At 45.9% G+C, this 19,592-nt stretch overlaps 1 protein-coding gene across 2 annotated transcripts in view; it reads right to left on the bottom strand.

Annotated features, from left to right (window-relative positions):
- The window catches only part of LOC106576477 (plexin-A4), a 653,820-nt gene that overhangs the window by 24,074 nt on the left and 610,154 nt on the right, over nucleotides 1-19,592 (bottom strand). For both annotated transcript variants that reach the window (XM_082964054.1, XM_082964055.1), the window contains exons 26-29: nucleotides 17,072-17,175; nucleotides 8,578-8,677; nucleotides 4,576-4,766; nucleotides 1-170 (exon numbers count right to left, since the gene is read on the bottom strand). In XM_082964054.1, the coding sequence (XP_082820180.1) occupies nucleotides 1-170; nucleotides 4,576-4,766; nucleotides 8,578-8,677; nucleotides 17,072-17,175 (565 nt within the window). The remainder of the gene's footprint in view (nucleotides 171-4,575; nucleotides 4,767-8,577; nucleotides 8,678-17,071; nucleotides 17,176-19,592) is intronic.

Raw genomic sequence — 19,592 nt, 5'->3', positions numbered from 1 at the left:
CAGTTGCTTTTCCATGTGTGTCTGACATGCGGATCATGGATGCTGTGCTTGTCAGCCTGCTCATCCAGGAAGTCAAACATGTACTTGATGGCCAGGGGCAGGGCGCTGCCTCGGTGGGCCGTGCTGAAGATGGTCTCAAACAGGTCGTCCACAAACTTCTGTAAAGTGCCCTGTGGAAGCAGAGAGATCAGCAGTGAGCGACAGACAACACACAGAGACAGAGAGAATGACAACAGGTGTCTGCAACACTGGTATCAAACACATCGGTATCAAACACATCGGGAACACTTTACTTGAAACCCAGTGTTATAACACGTTATGACACAGTCATAACCATGTCATATTAGCTGACATAACCTGTCATAATATGGTTATAACACTGTCAAGACCAATATATTTACACCTGTTGTGACATATATTGCGTTATTTTATGGCTGGTTATAACACCTACATAAGAGTGTCAAAACCCACAATGATTCAAATGAGTTTTTTCCCTGCCAAGAAGTTTTAAAGTTTGTTTCTTAAATCCTTTGTTGTTGTAATGAATTCTTTACAGTCATCTTTTATTCATCATATTTTAAATAACTTGTAGAAAATACACTTTATGACACTGTCAAGAAGCATTATGACCATCATAATCACATAAGCCAGATAGGCCTATCACGCACATGCCTTTATAGCAATCATCTGTCAAAAAGAGGATGTCTTGTCCTGCTCCTGAAATCTCCTTCTGCGTTCATCCCAGTTATCAGCAACAGAGCATTGAGGTAGGTGCATTTCTGACATCAATTTTTATGCAATTACAATGATAGTTTACTATGGTCAATAAAAAATACAAAAATACTTAGGCTATGATGTAATTCAATATTTTTCCTTGTGTGGTAGGTTTTGACACTCTTATGTAGGTGTCATAACCAGCCATAAAATAACACAATATATGTCACAACAGGTCAAAATATGTCATGAGTGTTATGACCATATTATAACAGGTTATGACACGTTACGTCAGATATTATGACATGGTTGTGACCATGTCATAACGTGTCCTGACACTGGGTGTCAAGTAAAGTGTTACCGACACATCAAACTCATGGTTTCCATGGTTTCCTTGGTTTCCATGTGTTTGATACCATTCCAGCCATTATTATGAGCCATCCTCCCCTCACCAGCCTCTGGTGGTGTGTGTGTCTGACTGAGAGTGTGTTTTATTCTGTGTATCTGATGGTGTTTCCTGATGTGTTCTCTCTCTCCCCCCCTCTCTCTCTCCCCCTCTCTCTCTCTAGCTCTCCCTGGTCCTAAATCTCTGGGCTTTGATGGGAAATTGTTTTTTCACAGTTCACTTTTAATAATATCTGGGAACAGGAGGAGCATCTCCTAAGCCTCTCTGTGTGGAGGGATTAGCTCACACACTGCACCATTGACCCTAATTTGATTTAATGTTCTCGTCTTTAAGGAGGAGAGAAGAGGGAGAACGAGATAGATAGAAAGAGAAAATCTAATCCACTTGTAACGAATGAGCTGATAGAATGCGAGGGGGAGAAGAGAAGAGGACAGAATGAAAAAAAGCGACAGTGAGGGAAGCCTATCTGGAAAGAGCCACAAGGGCGCAGTGTGTCAGATGAGGTGTGCACAAGCGGCAAATAAAAATCCCAATTTGGGTGGAGTGGTGACTGAGTCAGAGAGAAGAGAGGGAGGGGGGAGTGAGAGGAGAATCCAGTTAGCTGACAATCACAGCCGTGATTCTACCATGTCCCACATTTCTGACAGATTATCATTTGCCTATGAAGATGAAAATATACATTTCTTCCTCAAACCCTGTGTAGTCGTGGGGACAGTTTAGTGGCAGGGAGTGTGTGTGTGTGTGTGTGTGTTATACGTGTGTGTGAGTAAGGAATCCCACAGACAGACAACCTCATGATACTCATTCATCTGTCCCCTGAGAGCACAAACTGCCATTACAGCCCACTGAACACACACACAGAGACACACACACACACACAGAGACACACACACAGACACACACACACACACACACACACACACACACACACACACACACACACACACACACACACACACACACACACACACACACAGAGAGAAACTGAAACCTAGCCCATCATTACACTGCACTTTAAAGACAATGTGTAATCTAGAATCTAGCCTTACAGACAGACAGTGCTGCCTGCATCAGAACTACCCTGTCATTTAGGATGACAGACAGACAGTGTTGCCTGCATCAGAACTACCCTGTCATTTAGGATGACAGACAGACAGTCCTGCCTGCATCAGAACTACCCTGTCATTTAGGATGACAGACAGACAGTTCAGCCTGCATCAGAACTACCCTGTCATTTAGGATGAGGACAGACAGTGCTGCCTGCATCAGAACTACCCTGTCATTTAGGATGACAGACAGACAGTCCTGCCTGCATCAGAACTACCCTGTCATTTAGGATGACAGACAGACAGTTCAGCCTGCATCAGAACTACCCTGTCATTTAGGATGAGGACAGACAGTGCTGCCTGCATCAGAACTACCCTGTCATTTAGGATGACAGACAGACAGTGCTGCCTGCATCAGAACTACCCTGTCATTTAGGATGACAGACAGACAGTCCTGCCTGCATCAGAACTACCCTGTTATTTAGGATGACAGACAGACAGTTCAGCCTGCATCAGAACTACCCTGTCATTTAGGATGACAGACAGACAGTGCTGCCTGCATCAGAACTACCCTGTCATTTAGGATGACAGACAGACAGTTCAGCCTGCATCAGAACTACCCTGTCGTTTAGGATGACAGACAGACAGTTCAGCCTGCATCAAAACTACCCTGTCATTTAGGATGAGGACAGACAGTGTTGCCTGCATCAGAACTACCCTGTCATTTAGGATGAGGACAGAGTGTTGCCTGCATCAGAACTACCCTGTCATTTAGGATGAGGACAGAGTGTTGCCTGCATCAAAACTACCCTGTCATTTAGGATGACAGACAGACAGTGCTGCCTGCATCAGAACTACCCTGTCATTTAGGATGACAGACAGACAGTGCTGCCTGCATCAGAACTACCCTGTCATTTAGGATGAGGACAGAGTGTTGCCTGCATCAGAACTACCCTGTCATTTAGGATGAGGACAGACAGTGCTGCCTGCATCAGAACTACCCTGTCATTTAGGATGAGTGGAAAGAAAACAAAACAGCAAAGACTGAGTGGGTGAAGGGGTGCTGGTGTTGTCACAAACAGAGAGAGAAGAAAAGAGAACGCAATCAAGAAATAAGCCCTTTGCCCCCCATCAGAGTGACACTGATGGACCTAAAATGGGGGACGTCAGCGCCAGGCCGACCGACGGTATTTATTGGCGAGGTGAAAGTCAAACGCAGTCAATTACAGGGCTGTCGGCCCAGTCATACCTCAACAAGAGACATGGACCCCAAGATAAACCGATTACTTCACAAAAACACTACATCTGTAAATATGACATGCCGTCTCTGCACCACATTCCCCCTGACCAGGGTCATCACAGGTAAATACAGCATTGCTCAGTGTGTGTGTGTGTGTGTGTGTGTGTGTGTGTGTGTGTGTGTGTGTGTGTGAGTGTGTGTGTGTGTGTGTGTGTGTGTGTGTGTGTGTGTGACTGACTGTTTTTGTCTGTCTAAGCGTGTTAGACTGTGGCTCTGGTACATGTGCTTCATAGAGAGAGTGTTGCCATATTCATTACACAGCTCCACAGTGACTGCTCGCTGGCAATCACAACACACGCCAGAGAAATGACAGACAACACTCACTCTCCATATCTCTGTTGCCTCCTCAGCCATCTCTGCCAACAACTCTGTTGATGTGTGTGTGTGTGTGTGTGAATCCTGCCACTAAGCACTCCCATTATAGAACCAGAAAAGCAGGCAGAGTGTTGTCTGTCTGAACCACTACACAAAGAGCACGGAATGGTCACAAATTACAACAACACCACACGCCAGGATCTTGCCTTCTTTCCTCTCTCTCTTCCTGACTCCCTCTCTCTCTCTCTCTCTCTCATTCTCCTTCTCTCATTCTCTTTCTCTCTCTCTCTTTCTCTCTCTCTCTTTCCCTCTCTCTCTCCCTCTCTCTCTCCCTCTCTCTCTCCCTCTCTCTCTCTCTCTCTCCTTCTCTCTCACTCTCTTGAAGAAAGCATGTGTGATATAAAGGAGGCGCATCATTAGCGAGTGGATGGGTAATTCCCATTGAGCAGTGGGATCAAAGTCACGATTCCCTCCAAACCAAATTAACTGATCTTCTGAGGGGCAATAGCACCCTGGCATGCTCAAAAAGACTCATTTTACGGCCACTTCCATTTCTGTTTTTCACCAGATAACATCTCTGTCTACAGAAAAAGCCTTTACAGGTTGTACCTTTGTGTGTCACCTCTATCATTAGATATGCTGCTGAGGTCTGAAAGACACAATATACATCTACATACTTTCACTTAGGTCTCAGAGCCTACAGGAGATGAGGAATAATATATTTGAATAATATTCCTCACCTGAAATGACTTCAACTAGTCTAGGTGTGTGTGTGCGTTCGTGTGATAACTCACCTTAGTGGCCAGCAGCCTGGTCAGGTATATCTCTGAGACCATCTTGGAGCCGCGGTCTCCCTCCTTCTGGTCCCCGTGTTCGTGGTTCTTTACCAGGTGCCACACCTTGACCCCGCTCTCCAGGTCGGGCGTGATCATGGGCGTGCGCGAGCGCAGGCTGTCGGGGCTCCCTGTGTACTTGATCATGTTCTCTGTGGAACGTAAAGAACAACATCAGGATATGACACAGAGATGAAGCAGAAACCAGTGGACATACTGTAGCAGACTATGGAAATATAACATGATCAGCACAGACATAGTATTGACAGTGGAGCCGCGGGAAGATGTTTGGGGGTGGGGGTGCTGCGTTTCATTCGCCAAACGTGGTGGCAGAAAAAAACCATCTTGGTGAAATATTGTTTGAGATCTGCGCTACAGACGGCTATATCGGTCTGCTAATACAGGAGTTTAATTAGTTTGTATTATTAGGAGGTGCTACAGCACCCTCAGCCTCCCTACTTCCCGCGGATATGGTGCAGAGTATAGAGAGACAACACACCTAACAGAGGGGATGTGTAAAGAAAACATCTGAGCCAGCACAGTACTGTTCAGGTCGCCGCATTCGAGTGAAAATGGTCAGAGACGACAACATAGACAAAACACAAAAAAAGACAGACGCAACACAAACCAAAGACAGACAAAACAAAATACAGGGGGTCAAGCCATACTACACAGATATTCTAAAGGATACTACACAGTTATTCTAAAGGATACTACACAGTTATTCTAAAGGATACTACACAGATATTCTAAAGGATACTACACAGTTATTCTAAAGCATACTACACAGATATTCTAAAGGATACGACACAGATATTCTAAAGGATACGACACAGATATTCTAAAGGATACGACACAGATATTCTAAAGGATACGACACAGATATTCTAAAGGATACGACACAGATATTCTAAAGGATACGACACAGATATTCTAAAGGATACAAAGTCAAATAAGCCAAATTCGGTCAAAGCTCCAATAGTTTGTCTGGGTTCAGTTAGAAGCTTCAAGCTACCGAGCCTTTGAGACTGGACATTACAACCCTTACAACAGCATGCACGTGGTTCATTTTACATGCCGTCTTTCTCTCTCGGGAGGTAGAATACGCCTTGGCACAACTCACAGACACAACATCGAACAGGTGTATGGCGAGATGAAATATTCATATGCCCTCCCCATTTGACGAGAGTGGCGATGACATTTAAAAACACTCCGGCTCGATGAATGTTTACACAGTGTGAAAAAAATTGATCAGTAGGACTGTTGGTCGAGGGAGAGGACGGTGAAATAAAGAATTGATCAGTAGGACTGTTGGTCGAGGGAGAGGACGGTGAAATAAAGTGTGTTTTTGCCAAGGCAGATGCTGCAGAAATCAATTTGTCATTCCAGAGAGAAACGCAGGAAGAGTGAATGATGGAGGGAGAGAGGAAGAGAGGAGAGGGAGGGGTAAAGTACTAGAGCGAGAAAGCAGGTAAAGTGTGTGTGTGCATATTGACTCCTGGAACTTGACTGACTTGGAATGATTGGAGTGTGTGTGTGTGTGCATGTGTCTGTGTGTGTGCATGTGTGTAATAATAAAAGTGGTGGTCGTCTTCCAGAGTGTTATTGAGTGTGCTGGTGTAATAGGGTGTGATGACACGTTCGGTGGAGTGGAAGGAGTCCCTAGAAGGAGCGCTCCACACACACACACACACACACACACACACACACACACACACACACACACACACACACACACACACACACACACACACACACACACACACACACACACACACACACACACACACACACACACACACACACACACACACACACACACACACACACACCCGTACTGAAATACTACCATACTGACATATCACACAGGAGTTTTGATTAAGAAAGGAAGCTGGCACCCTCTCTCTCTCTCTTTCTCCCTCTCCCTGAATCCCTTTCCTGCACGCTTCATCTCACTCCCATCACTTTCTGCCTTCTTCCATCCCTCTCTCCCCTACATCTTTCTCCCTCCCTGTTCCTCTTCATCTTTCTCTTTACCCCTCTTCTTCATCATCCCTCCTTATTTCCTCCTCTCTCCACCTTCCTCATTTTCTCTCACTAACTTTCTCCCTCCCTCTCCCTCTCTCCTTTGGCTCCATTAGAATCATCCTCTCTTCTCCTCAGTGCTTCTCCATTGTGATCAGTCCAGTTCAAAGTCCCCCCCCACCCCCATCTCAAGTGGCTCTGGCATCGTTTGAAGTCAATTCCCCAACAAAGTCAAGAGATGTGTGTCATTCTGTCTTTCTCCATCTCTCTCTCCATCCTGTTCCCTCTCTTTCTCTTTCACACTCACCCTCCTTTTTCTTTGGTCTAATTTGAGTGGAGGAACGGAGGCGAGGCGGTGAGATGGCGTATGGAGATGAGGTGCTAGCTGGCTAATAAAGCCGTCATTTGATGTGTCTGGAGTGTTTGAGTCCGGGCAGCGCTGCCTTTGATCAGGGTTTGATTTGATGGCTTCTTCTCAGGTTCAAGAGAACACAGGGCCAGACCAAGACAGTCACTGCTAGATGGGACACTGTCTGTCTGCATCCCAAATGGTACTCTATTCCCTATGTAGTTCACCATATTCCCCATGGGGCTCTGGTCCAAAGTAGTGCACTATATAGGGAGTAGGGTGCCATTTGGGACACAGTTCTGTCTCCAGTCCCAGGGGGAGGAAAGTGCAAACTGCAAATGCACTCTTTCTTCTCTTCCCTCTCTTTGTTCTCTCTTTGTTAGTCTGTTAAATTCCCTGCTCTCTAATCTTGTTATCCTGTCTCCTGGGCTCAGTTCTGTCCCTCTTCTCCTCTGGGGTGTAACAGCACATAGTGGCTAATGTATGGAAGACTTTACTATGTGTTCAGGTATTGTTAACAGTGGCTAATGTATGGAAGACTTTACTATGTGTTCAGGTATTGTTAACAGTGGCTTTACATCTGTTAGTGGACAGACTTGAGCTCAGTGTAGTTCGAGGGATTGTTAACAGTGGCTAGTGCAGGAGAAGTCTGTACTATGTGTTCAGGTGTGGTGAACGGTGGCTAATGTAGGGAGGACTGTACTAGTGTGTGCAGGTATTGTTAAGTCTGTTGGCTTCTGTGGTGGAAGGCTTTACGATGTGTTCAGGTATTGTTAACAGTGGCTAGTGCAGGAGAAGTCTGTACTGTGTGTTCAGGTGTGGTGAACAGTGGCTAATGTAGGGAGGACTGTACTAGTGTGTGCAGGAGAAGTCTGTTAACAGAGCCTTTACATCTGTGAGTGACATATGGAGCTCAGTTAGTTGGAGGGATGAACAGTGTGTGCAGGAGAAGTCTGTTGGTTTCTGTGGTGAAGGTTTAGAGGGAGGATGAACAGTGTGTGCAGGAGAAGTCTGTTGGTTTCTGTGGTGAAGGTTTAGAGGGAGGATGAACAGTGTGTGCAGGAGAAGTCTGTTGGTTTCTGTGGTGAAGGTTTAGAGGGAGGATGAACAGTGTGTGCAGGAGAAGTCTGTTGGTTTCTGTGGTGAAGGTTTAGAGGGAGGATGAACAGTGTGTGCAGGAGAAGTCTGTTGGTTTCTGTGGTGAAGGTTTAGAGGGAGAAGGTGCTGTTTAGCCACGTTTTTTAATTAAAATCCTGGCAATGGAGCTTGTGCATTCGCAACAGGGAATACCCAGTGTGTGTGTAGGTGTGAACGTCTGTGTGTGTGTGCTGATGTGTGTTTGTGTGTGCATGTGAGTGTGTGTGTGCTGACTCTGGATCCCACTCCGAGAAGGACACAGTTCTTCCTGTTTAACGCTCAGCCACACAGACTGCTGGGATATGGGGGGGGGGGGACATAATTGTTTTAGTTCCAGGAGGACACTCCTATCCAGGAGAGAAATCTGGAAATGTGCCGGAAATGTGCTCCTCTCTCTCTCTCTCACACACACACACATAAAAAAAAAACACATATTGTCACGTTATTCATACCGTATTTACTGGCTGAGGTTCTGGACACAGTTGAGTTGTTGACCGAGTTGTAGGCCGTCACCTGCTTGGGGACCAGGGCCATCACAGAGTTATCAGGCACCTGCAGAGAGCGGGAGAGAGAGAGAGAGAGAGAGAGAGAGCGAGAGAGAGCAAGAGAGAGAAAGAGAAAGTGAGAGAGAGCAGAATGACTAATCACCATCCTCAATGAGTGCATTCTGATTCTGCCAAGTGCATTCTGAATACATAACAATCCCCAATGAAGAGAGATGTGGCACTCAGCCACTAAACCCCGGATCACCATACAAATCACCATCCACACGTCATCATGTGTTTATCCTCCATCTAGAACAGCTATGATTGGATGCTCAGGAAGCCTTTGTGATTGGCCTGTGTGATCTAATCAGCCCATACACATATGATTAGTGGTAGTGAACGGGGGTGATGTATATCACTATGTGTGAGATGGGACGTCTCAGCCTCCCATTTCAATAATACCCCTCTTCTGGGGCGAGGGGGGAGTGTGTGTGTGTGAGAGAGAGAATGAGAGAGAAAGAGAGATGGGCTCCTACTTTTCAACACGACAGAAATTGATTCAATTAACATAACTGGGAGAGGGGCTGATCCCAGCCGTGCACAAACACACGTACATGTACGCAAACACACACACTCTGCATAATTTCACCAGCGAGCCCCCCCCCCCCCGGCTAAGGCAGGGTTAATTGAAGAAGTGATCTCTTTAATAGAGTGGGAGGGGTGTGTATGGGGAATAGGGGTGCATGGGCTAAGAGTCTCAGGTGTGTGTTTGGGGTTATTATTACATCATTTCACCCGCTCCCCAATCCACTCCTGGTGCATAATGTGTTAGTATCATGACAGGTGACACCCATGGGAGGGTCCAGGGAGATTCCACAGGGATCCAACTACCCCCCCTCTAACTCTAAAACATGGTCCCTAAGCAGTAATCCAACTACCCCCCTCTAACTCTACAACATGGTCCCTAAGCAGTAATCCAACTACCCCCCTCTAACTCTACAACATGGTCCCTAAGCAGTAATCCAACTACCCCCCTCTAACTCTACAACATGGTCCCTAAGCAGTAATCCTACATGTTTACTAGTTCATATAATGATGTGTGTGTGTGTGTTTGGTGTTGTAATATTGGGAGGGAGGAGGAGAGGTGGGATGGGATGTGAGATGACAGGTGGGTCTGGGTGGTTTAGGAAGAGGAAGAGGAGGAGAAGAGAGACTGTTGTCTCATTAAACTGATGGGATGGCCAGATCATATGTCAGAGCAATGCTCAGGGCTACAATGTGATTCTCCCTACAGTCAATAATATATACATATTAATATATGCTATTTAGCAGATGCTTTATCCAAAGTGACTTACAGTACAGTGAGTGCATACAAACTTCTATTTTAGCAGAAAGGGCATTGAAACTTTAGTTTCAACCAAAAGTGAATGGGTTCTATGCTAACTGTACATAGGGGGGATAGAAATAGAATAGTTATATCTAGGAGGGTGAATGGGTCTGTGCTGTATTCATAAGAGCCCATTAGGATGACAGTTAGCAGAGTCTAATTCCATTCAGAGTGCGCTTTGATCCCATTCTATATTCCATATTTCTGTATTACATTATACCCATTATAACAAGACAGACGTGGGACTTCTGGAGGCTGTCAAGAGGGGAAATCTGTCTGACCAAAGTCGACAGTAATCAATGATATTCATGTTTTACTAGGTCACTAAGACATTCATAATATATAAGTGTGTAACCTCTTCCACTAACGATGGTGTTGTACAAAATCTACGTCATATAAACTGACCTGCTGGACCAAAAGTGAACAAATGACTGATGTAGACAGAAGATAATCGGCACTAGATAATACATCATAAAAATATAGCGTCATCTAATGTTAGTTTGGTCAAACGATGAGAGGAACGTTTTGGAGTGGGCTGACTGGAGTGGGCTGACTGAGTGTTTCCAGTCCCACTCCTTTCCTCCTTACATCCCTCTCTCCTCCCTCCCTCTCCTCCCTCCCTCTAACAGGCTTTGAGTGTCTGAGTCAGTTTTTTTGTCAAGGAGAACGCACCCTGCCTTCCCCCTCCTTCCCCTCCCCAGCTGAAAACTGAATTAACTTCTGTCTTCATTATCTCATTCCGGTTTCCAATCAGGCTTCTAATCCATTCTACCTCGCTGTCTCGACCACCACACCCACGACATCCCACTCGCCGCCGTGACATTTAATTTAAGTGTCATGCGGCGGGCAGACTCCCCCCCCCCCCCCCCCCCTGAGGTGTCCACATTATTTACACCATAAGGAACGTCGCTCTGTTCCTATTTCCACCGGTCCATCATTCCGGCTCGCTGGAGGGACGGTTGCCAAGAAGGGAATGTACCAATCAGCAGGATTTGTCATAATGGGGTTGTATGTCTGTCTGTCACTGTTCATGCGTGGCAGGTGTACATATGACAGGCCTGTCTGGTGTATGTCCAGGTGAAGGTTTGCGTGTGTGCGTGCGCGTTGTGTGTTTGCATATTTAGGAATAGTGTCATGTTGTCCATGCCTGGAATGGAGCTAGACATACTGTATGTGTGTGTTCTGAGCATGTGTGTCCACCTATGCTAATGCCTGTGTTCTAGTGTGTAAAACTCCCTATGAATGTGAAGACAGATGGACATCTGAGTGGAGCACATCAGATCTTAACTCCTCTCCTTTGGTCTCCTCTGATCAGACAGAGTTGCCATGGCGTTACGACCGCCTGCCCTTTGTTGGTCATCTCCCTGCCTTTAATCCACCCTCCCTCCCTCCCTCGGCTGATTACTTCTGGGGTGTCTAGTCAGTCAGGCCCTGATCCTCTGTAACAACCTGGAAGTGCTCTGACAGGCCCAGTCTATTACAGGGGTCACAGGTCACGGGGTCAGAGCCAATAAGGCAGAGAGGTGGGAGAAAGTCATGACTACAAAAGCAATAGTCTCTCTACTGATCGTCATCACTGCTGGTTCTACAGGGTGATAGGAGCAATGATATAGTCGGGTGAGACAACTGCCCTTTTCCAAATGTTTTCTGAACGGTGTATGGAGGGTATTTTCAGTTCCTCTAATGAGTGTGCTGTAGCTATAGAAATAGAATAAACAGAGTCCACTTTTTCTGAATGAACATTTTGCTTTTCTTGGACAATGCTGTTTTCTTTTCTATACTATGATATTCTATTGTCTGAATGAAAGCTGTAATCCTACAATAGAAGATTCAAACACTAAAAACATTGTATCTAGGGTTGCAAAATTTCCCCAAATTCCCCAGTTTTCCAGAAATCCTGGTTGGAAGATTCTTGAAATTACGAGGGAATCCCGGAATCCTCCAACCTGGATTTCTGGAAAACCAGGGAATTTTGGGAAAGTTACCGGAATTTTGCAACCCTGATTGTACTGTCTAGGGTCCTGATCAACCCTGATTGTACTGTCTAGGGTCCTGATTAACCCTGATTGTACCGTCTAGGGCCCTGATCAACCCTGACTGTACCGTCTAGGGCCCTGATCAACCCTGATTGTACCTTCTAGGGCCCTGATCAACCCTGATTGTACCTTCTAGGGCCCTGATCAACCCTGACTGTACCGTCTAGGGCCCTGACCAACCCTGATTGTACCGTCTAGGGTCCTGATCAACCCTGACTGTACTGTCTAGGGTCCTGATCAACCCTGATTGTACCGTCTAGGGTCCTGATCAACCCTGATTGTACTGTGTCTACATGAAAGGATGCTGCATCTGAAGATAACAATCACTCAATATATTTTCTACCTTTGTAGGGGATTTCAAACTGAACATCCATTTAAGTTTTTACTCTAATTACTGTTTTGAGATCTAAAACCGACCTTGCTCTTTTGCTCACAACATCAAATCAAAATCAAACTTTATTTGCCACATGTGCCGAATACAACAAGTGTAGACTTTACCGTGAAATGCTTACTTACAAGCCCTTAATCAACATTGCAGTTCAAGAAGAAGAAAATATTTACCAAGTAGGCTAAAATAAAAAATGTCAGAATAAAAAGTAACACAACAAGAATAACGAGGCTATATACAGGGGGCACCGGTACCGAGTCAGTGTGCAGGGGTATAGGCTAGTTGAGGTAATATGTACATCTATGTGGGGGCGAAGTGACTCTGCATAGGTAACAAACAAGCAACGAGTAGCAGCAGTGTACGGGGGGGGGTCAATGTAAATAGATAATTATGAATTGTTCAGCAGTCTAATGGCTTGAGGGTAGAAGCTGTTGAGGAGCCTTTTGGTCCTAGACTTGGCGCTCCGGTACCGCTTGCCGTGCGGTAGCAGAGAAAACAGTCTATAACTTGGATGGCTGGAGTCTGACAATTTTATGGGCTTTCCTTTTGGACACCGCCTATTATATAGGTCCTGGATGGCAGGAAGCTTGGCCCCAGTGATGTACTGGGCCGTTTGCACTACCTTCTGCAGCGCCTTACGGTTAGATGCCGAGCAGTTGCCATACCAGGCGGTGATGCAACCGGTCAGGATGCTCTCGATGGTGCAGCTGTAGAACCTTTTGAGGATCTGGGGGCCCATGCCAAATCTTTTCAGTCTCCTGAGGGGGAAAAGGTTTTGTCGTGCCCTCTTCATGACTGTCTTGGTATGTTTGGACCATGATAGTTCGTTGATGATGTGGACACCAAGGAACTTGAAACTCTCGACCTGCTCCACTACAGCCCCGTCGATGTTAATGAGGGCCTGTTCGGCCCGACTTTTCCTGTAGTCCATGATCAGCTCCTTTGTCTTGCTCACATTGAGGGAGAGGTTGTTGTCCTGGCACCACACTGCCAGTTCTCTGACCTCCTCCCCATAGGCCGTCTCATCATTGTCGGTGATCACTGTTGTGTCATCAGCAAACTTAACGATGGTGTTGGAGTCGTGTTTGGCCACGCAGTCGTGAGTGAACAAGGAATACAGGAGGGGACTAAGTACACACCCCTGAGGGGCCCCAGTGTTAAGGATCAGCGTGGCAGACGTATTGTTGCCTACTCTTACCACCTGGGGACGGCCCATCAGGAAGTCCAGCATCCAGTTGGAGGTGTTTAGTCCCAGAGTCCTTAGCTTAGTGATGAGCTTCGTGGGCACTATGGTGTTGAACGCTGAGCTGTAGTCGATGAACAGCATTCTCACATAGGTGTTCCTTTTGTCCAGGTGAGAAAGGGCGGTGTGGAGTGCGATTGAGATTATGTCATCTGTGGATCTGTTGGGGCGGTATGCAAATTGGAGTGGGTCTAGGGTGTCCGGGAGGATGCTGTTGATGTGAGCCATGACCAGCCGCTCAAAGCATTTCATGGCTACCGACGTGAGTGCCACTGGGCGGTAATCATTTAGGCAGGTTACCTCCGCTTCCTTGGGCACAGGGACTATGGTGATCTACTTGAAACACGTAGGTATTAGACTCAGTCAGGGAGAGGTTGAAAATGTCAGTGAAGCCACTTGACAGTTGGTCCACGCATGCTTTGAGTACACGTCCTGGTAATCCGTCTGGACCAGCAGCTTTGTGAATGCTAACCTGTTTAAAGGTTTTGTTCACATCGGCTACCAAGAGGGTTATAACAGTCATCCAGAATAGCTGGTGCTCTTGTGCATGCTTCAGTGTTGATTGCCTCAAAGCAAGTATAAAAGGCATTTAGCTCGTCTGGTAGGCTCGCGTTACTGGGCAGCTCGCGTCTGGGTTTCCCTTTGTAGTCCATAATAGTTTCAAGCCCTGCCACATCCGACGAGCGTCAGAGCCAGTGTAGTAGGATTCAATCTTAATCCTGTATTGATGCTTTGCTTGTTTGATGGTTCGTCTGAGGGCATAGCGGGATTTCTTATAAGCGTCCGGATTAGTCTCCCGCTCCTTGAAAGCAGCAGCTCTAGCCTTTAGCTCGATGAGAATGTTGCCTGTAATCCATGGCTTCTGGTTGGGATATGTACGTACAGTCACTGTGGGGATGAAGTCATCGATGCACTTATTGATGAAGCCGATGACTGATGTGGTGTATTCCTCAATGCCATTGGATGAATCCCAAAACATTTTCCAGTCTGTGCTAGCAAAACAGTCCTGTAGTGTAGCATCCGCGTCATCTGACCACTTCCGTATTGAGCGAGTCACTGGTACTTCCTGCTTTAGTTTTTGCTTGTAAGCAGGAATAAGGAGGATAGAATTGTGGTCAGATTTGCCAAATGGAGGGTGGGGGAGAGCTTTGTATGCATCTCTGTGTGTGGAGTAAAGGTGGTCTAAGATATTTTTTCTCCTGGTTACACATGTGACATGCTGGTAAAAATTTGGTAAAACTGATTTAAGTTTGCCTGCATTAAAGTCCCTAGCCACTAGGAGCACCGCTTCTAGGTGAGCATTTTATTATTTGCTTATGGCCTTATAGAGTTGGTTGAGTGCGTTCTTAGTGCCAGCTTTGCTTTGTGGTGGTAAATAGACGGCTACGAATAATACAGATAAGAACTCTCTTGGTAGATAGTGTGGTCGACAACTTATCGTAAGGTACTCTACCTCAGGCGAGCAATACCTCGAGACTTCTTTAATATTAGACATCGCACACCAGCTGTTATTGACAAAAAGACAAACATCCCCACCCCTCGTCTTACCAGAGGTAGCGTCTCTATTCTGCCGGTGCATGGAAAATCCCGCCAGCTCTATATTGTCTGTTTCTTTGTTCAGCCACGTCTCGGTGAAACATAAGATGTTACAGTTTTTAATGTCCCGTTGGATAATCCTAATAATAGGTCATCCTTTTTATTTTCTAACGATTGCACGTTAGCAGGGAGACTGGAAGGCATTGGGAGTTTACTTGCTCGCCTCCGGCTTCTCAGAAGGATCGCCGATCTGCGTCCCCTTTTCCTGGTCGTCTTTTCTTCATGCAAAAGGTGTGGATCTGGGCCTGTTCCAGTGAAAGCAGGATTTCCTTCTCGTCAGACTCGTTAAAGGAAAAAGTTTCTTCCAGTCCATGGTGAGTAATTGCTTTTCTGATGTCCAGAAGTTATTTTCGGTCATAAGAGACGTAGCAGCAACATACATAATAAGTAAAAAAATAAATTACACAAAATTCAAAAAGCATATAAATAGCACAATTGGTTGGGAGAATGTAAAAAGTCAGCCATGTTCTTCGGCGTCAACTATTAGTCTATTGGCTGGAGAAATCAACATAGTCCATTTAGAACTGTCAAAGGATGTGCGTGTTCATTCAATAGCTTGGCAGAGGCTTTTAAGCCTGCTAAAACAGAATTCTGCCTCTTCTTCCTCTTCCCTTTGTCTGCGGCCATCAGACATTATTGAAAAGGACTAATACACGACTCTGAAAAACATTCTGCCTGACTGATCCAACGGCATAATCAGTCCTACGCATCAACAACCTAAACCAACATGATCGGACACAGGGCGTGTGCAATACTGTCAGGTTGTGTGCGTAGACATCTTGTGAAGCCTCTAGTCTCTTTGGTACTTTTACTCTTGTAATATTAGTTTAGGTGCTTTCCTACCTTCAACTCTGGCTCGCAGAGTTCTAATCAAAGTCTGATTTTTAATGAGTTTCTGTTTCCTTCAGTGTTTGGGGGGAAATAAATGTGGTAGTGGGTAAAGGTGCTGTCTGTCTGTCGAATGGCGGCGTTTGGAAACAGAAACAACAAAGAGAGCGGCTGATGACTCCTGAACTCAGAAGGCTGGAGAAGCGAGGGAGGAGGGAGGCGGGCGGTACAGATAAAATCAGTTAAACAAATAAACTAACTCAAAACACAAATCTCCCTCCGGCTCTGTCTGATGAGATCAGGAGGTCTATATGAGAAAAGAGCCGTGAGTGGTGTGTGTGTGCTTTGCAAAGAGACCACAGGATAATTTATTTGATGAAACATTTATGAGGTTGAGCCAGCATTTTGACTGGCTGATTAGCTGCAAAAGTTTACGTGGAAATGGAATGACACTCAGGTGGAGTGAGTTTACCTGTGAGTGAGTGTGCAATATGAATTTATCTAGTGTACCATCTACATTATGGTAGTACATGGAAGTCAATCATCTCAAACATGTATTTACCTGGAAGTGGATACTCTAATGGTTAAAGCCTAATCTGGACCATGGGTTTACCTCTAACTGAACACTATGCAGCATAATATAAACATGGAAACATGGTGCACCACACTGTATTATACACTATGAGAGGGAATAGTTTAGTTTTGAGATTGCAAATACACACTGGAGGGGAAAACAAACTACAGTTAATTCCATTCATCCATTTTGCTTGTCTCAAACAGGCTTTGTTGGTACACTAGCAAATCACCAGTCCCTTCTGTACAGCGTACAATCTTCTCCACTACGGATCAGTGTACCCTATAGAAATACAATGAATTATACTTCTACCCTCTCCGTCCTGAGTGAACATGGGTATGACTCCACCTGTAGATATGCATGTCCCTTGTAGTATAGATATGTGTGTTCTAGATAGTGATGCGTGTACCTGGTAGTGAGCAAGCATGTTGAGTCTCTTCCAGTCGCTCTCAATCTTGGTAGAGAGGTCTTCGTCCATCAGGATCGTACGCTGACCTCTGCCCTGGCGCCACTCTGTGAGGGGGCAAAGGTAAAGACAGGTTAGGGCACTATAGGGAGAAAAAGAGATTTATATCCAGCCTGCACAGAATGACCTTTTCCACAAGATGCAGTGATCACTATCACATAGTGAATCCATGTCACGCTCTCTTTTTGTACACTCCTTTGATGTCACACACACAGCCACAAAGTAATCAAATCTGATTTTAAACCTATTTTTACAATATAGCCAGTTTTGACTTTCTAGATGGCCCGTGTTGTGAAAAATCGCTTATTTCTGCCTCCGGGGCAAGATTCATGACAGTGAATGTCAACCTGCGTCACATACACACTGGTTCTACAGGAGCCATGTATGTCTGGACTGTGAGAAGAGAAGGTGAGTGGCTACAGTGAAACAGATCTGGAGTTCCTGGAATCCTTCCTTTGAGGCCAGCATGAGATACCCAGGCTACAAAGTAGCGATACCGAGAAGTAGAATGAGTGTGACAACGAGTGTTAGTAGCAAGAGAGAACGAGAGGGAGGACAAGAAGAGATAGAGGAAAAAGAAAGGGAGGAAAATGAATCACCCACTCTGCTCTTTGATAGAGAGCGGTTCGGGGGCCTTCGCTGGGCCCTCTCGATCGATGGATGTGATTACCGCTGCTAGCCAAGGTCCCTACTTCCTCTTTCATCTGTGGCGGGCCCCTGGCCCCCACGCTGAGTGCTCTCCACCATCGACCAGCGCTAAGCCCCCTGCTGAACTGTCTCTTATTGTCATTACTGGAAACTAGCTAGGGCAGGAGAAACCACACCACCGCTACCCCATTCAGCTGGGCTTTCAGTCTCAGCTAGAGATACCACACCATTGCACCCTCAGGAGATACCCCACCAAAGCATCCTAAAGAGTAATCCAACCACCGCACCCTTCAAGAGAAACCATACCACCGCACCCACTCGAGATACCACACCACCTCCAACAGATACGCCACCCCAAAGACATACGAAATAGCCCACCACCCTCACCACTGTAGAGAAACCCCACCACTGTATTCCCTCACATTATAATGAAAATAAAATATATTGTGGAAAACAAACAAGGAGGTGATATTCTTTTGTTTGCCGCATTTGAGTTTATATAAGAATGTGTCACTGTGTCGGTGTTGTTCCCGCCTGGCGTCGGCCACTGTCATCATCTATTCCAATCACAAATAGACCAACAAAGCAGCAATCACAGGGCGGATGATGAAACACGTCCTAGGAGGGGTGAGGAGAATAACTTTGGCATCAGAAATCTCCAGGAAACACAAAGCCTCCTATTGTTTTCTCTCTGTACTGTACATCTTTCCATCAACATGCAAATGACCTGAGTCTCCAGTTGGGCCAGATTAAACAAACCAAAGGAAGAGGAGAGAGGGAATTGGAAAAAAGGAGAGGAAAGAAAGGATGAAGTTGGAGAAAACCAGAGTAAGATGAGATTGCCCCTATATCCCAATCCTCCCAGGTCTCTCTGTGTGGAGCCCAGTGTTGTAGATGATGGCTTCGGGGAGTGGAGGGATTCTAGAACATCGGAGCTCCTACAGTGAAGGTGAAGGTTATTGAGGTAGTGTTGTTATACTGCAGAGGGGGGAAGCAGTGAAGGTTATTGAGGTAGTGTTGATATACTGCAGAGGGGGAAGCAGTGAAGGTTATTGAGGTAGTGTTGATATACTGCAGAGGGGGGAAGCAGTGAAGGTTATTGAGGTAGTGTTGATATACTGCAGAGGGGGAAGCAGTGAAGGTTATTGAGGTAGTGTTGATATACTGCAGAGGGGGAAGCAGTGAAGGTTATTGCGGTAGTGTTGATATACTGCAGAGGGGGAAGCAGTGAAGGTTATTGAGGTAGTGTTGATATACTGCAGGGGGGGAAGCAGTGAAGGTTATTGAGGTAGTGTTGATATACTGCAGGGGGGGAAGCAGTGAAGGTTATTGAGGTAGTGTTGTCATACTGCAGAGGGGGAAGCAGTGAAGGTTATTAAGGTAGTGTTGATATACTGCAGGGGGGGAAGCAGTGAAGTTTATTGAGGTAGTGTTGATATACTGCAGGGGGGGAAGCAGTGAAAGTTATTGAGGTAGTGTTGATATACTGCAGGGGGGAAGCAGTGAAGGTTATTGAGGTAGTGTTGATATACTGCAGGGGGGGAAGCAGTGAAGGTTATTGAGGTAGTGTTGATATACTGCAGGGGGGGAAGCAGTGAAGGTTATTGAGGTAGTGTTGATATACTGCAGGGGGGGAAGCAGTGAAGGTTATTGAGGTAGTGTTGATATACTGCAGGGGGGGAAGCAGTGAAGGTTATTGAGGTAGTGTTGATATACTGCAGGGGGGGAAGCAGTGAAGGTTATTGAGGTAGTGTTGATATACTGCAGGGGGGAAGCAGTGAAGGTTATTGAGGTAGTGTTGATATACTGCAGGTGG

The sequence above is a fragment of the Salmo salar genome, chromosome 17, assembly GCF_965601325.2.
Source record: "Salmo salar chromosome 17, fSalSal1, whole genome shotgun sequence".
Lineage (NCBI taxonomy): Eukaryota > Metazoa > Chordata > Actinopteri > Salmoniformes > Salmonidae > Salmo > Salmo salar.
This window is presented reverse-complemented; position numbering and strand designations above follow the sequence as displayed.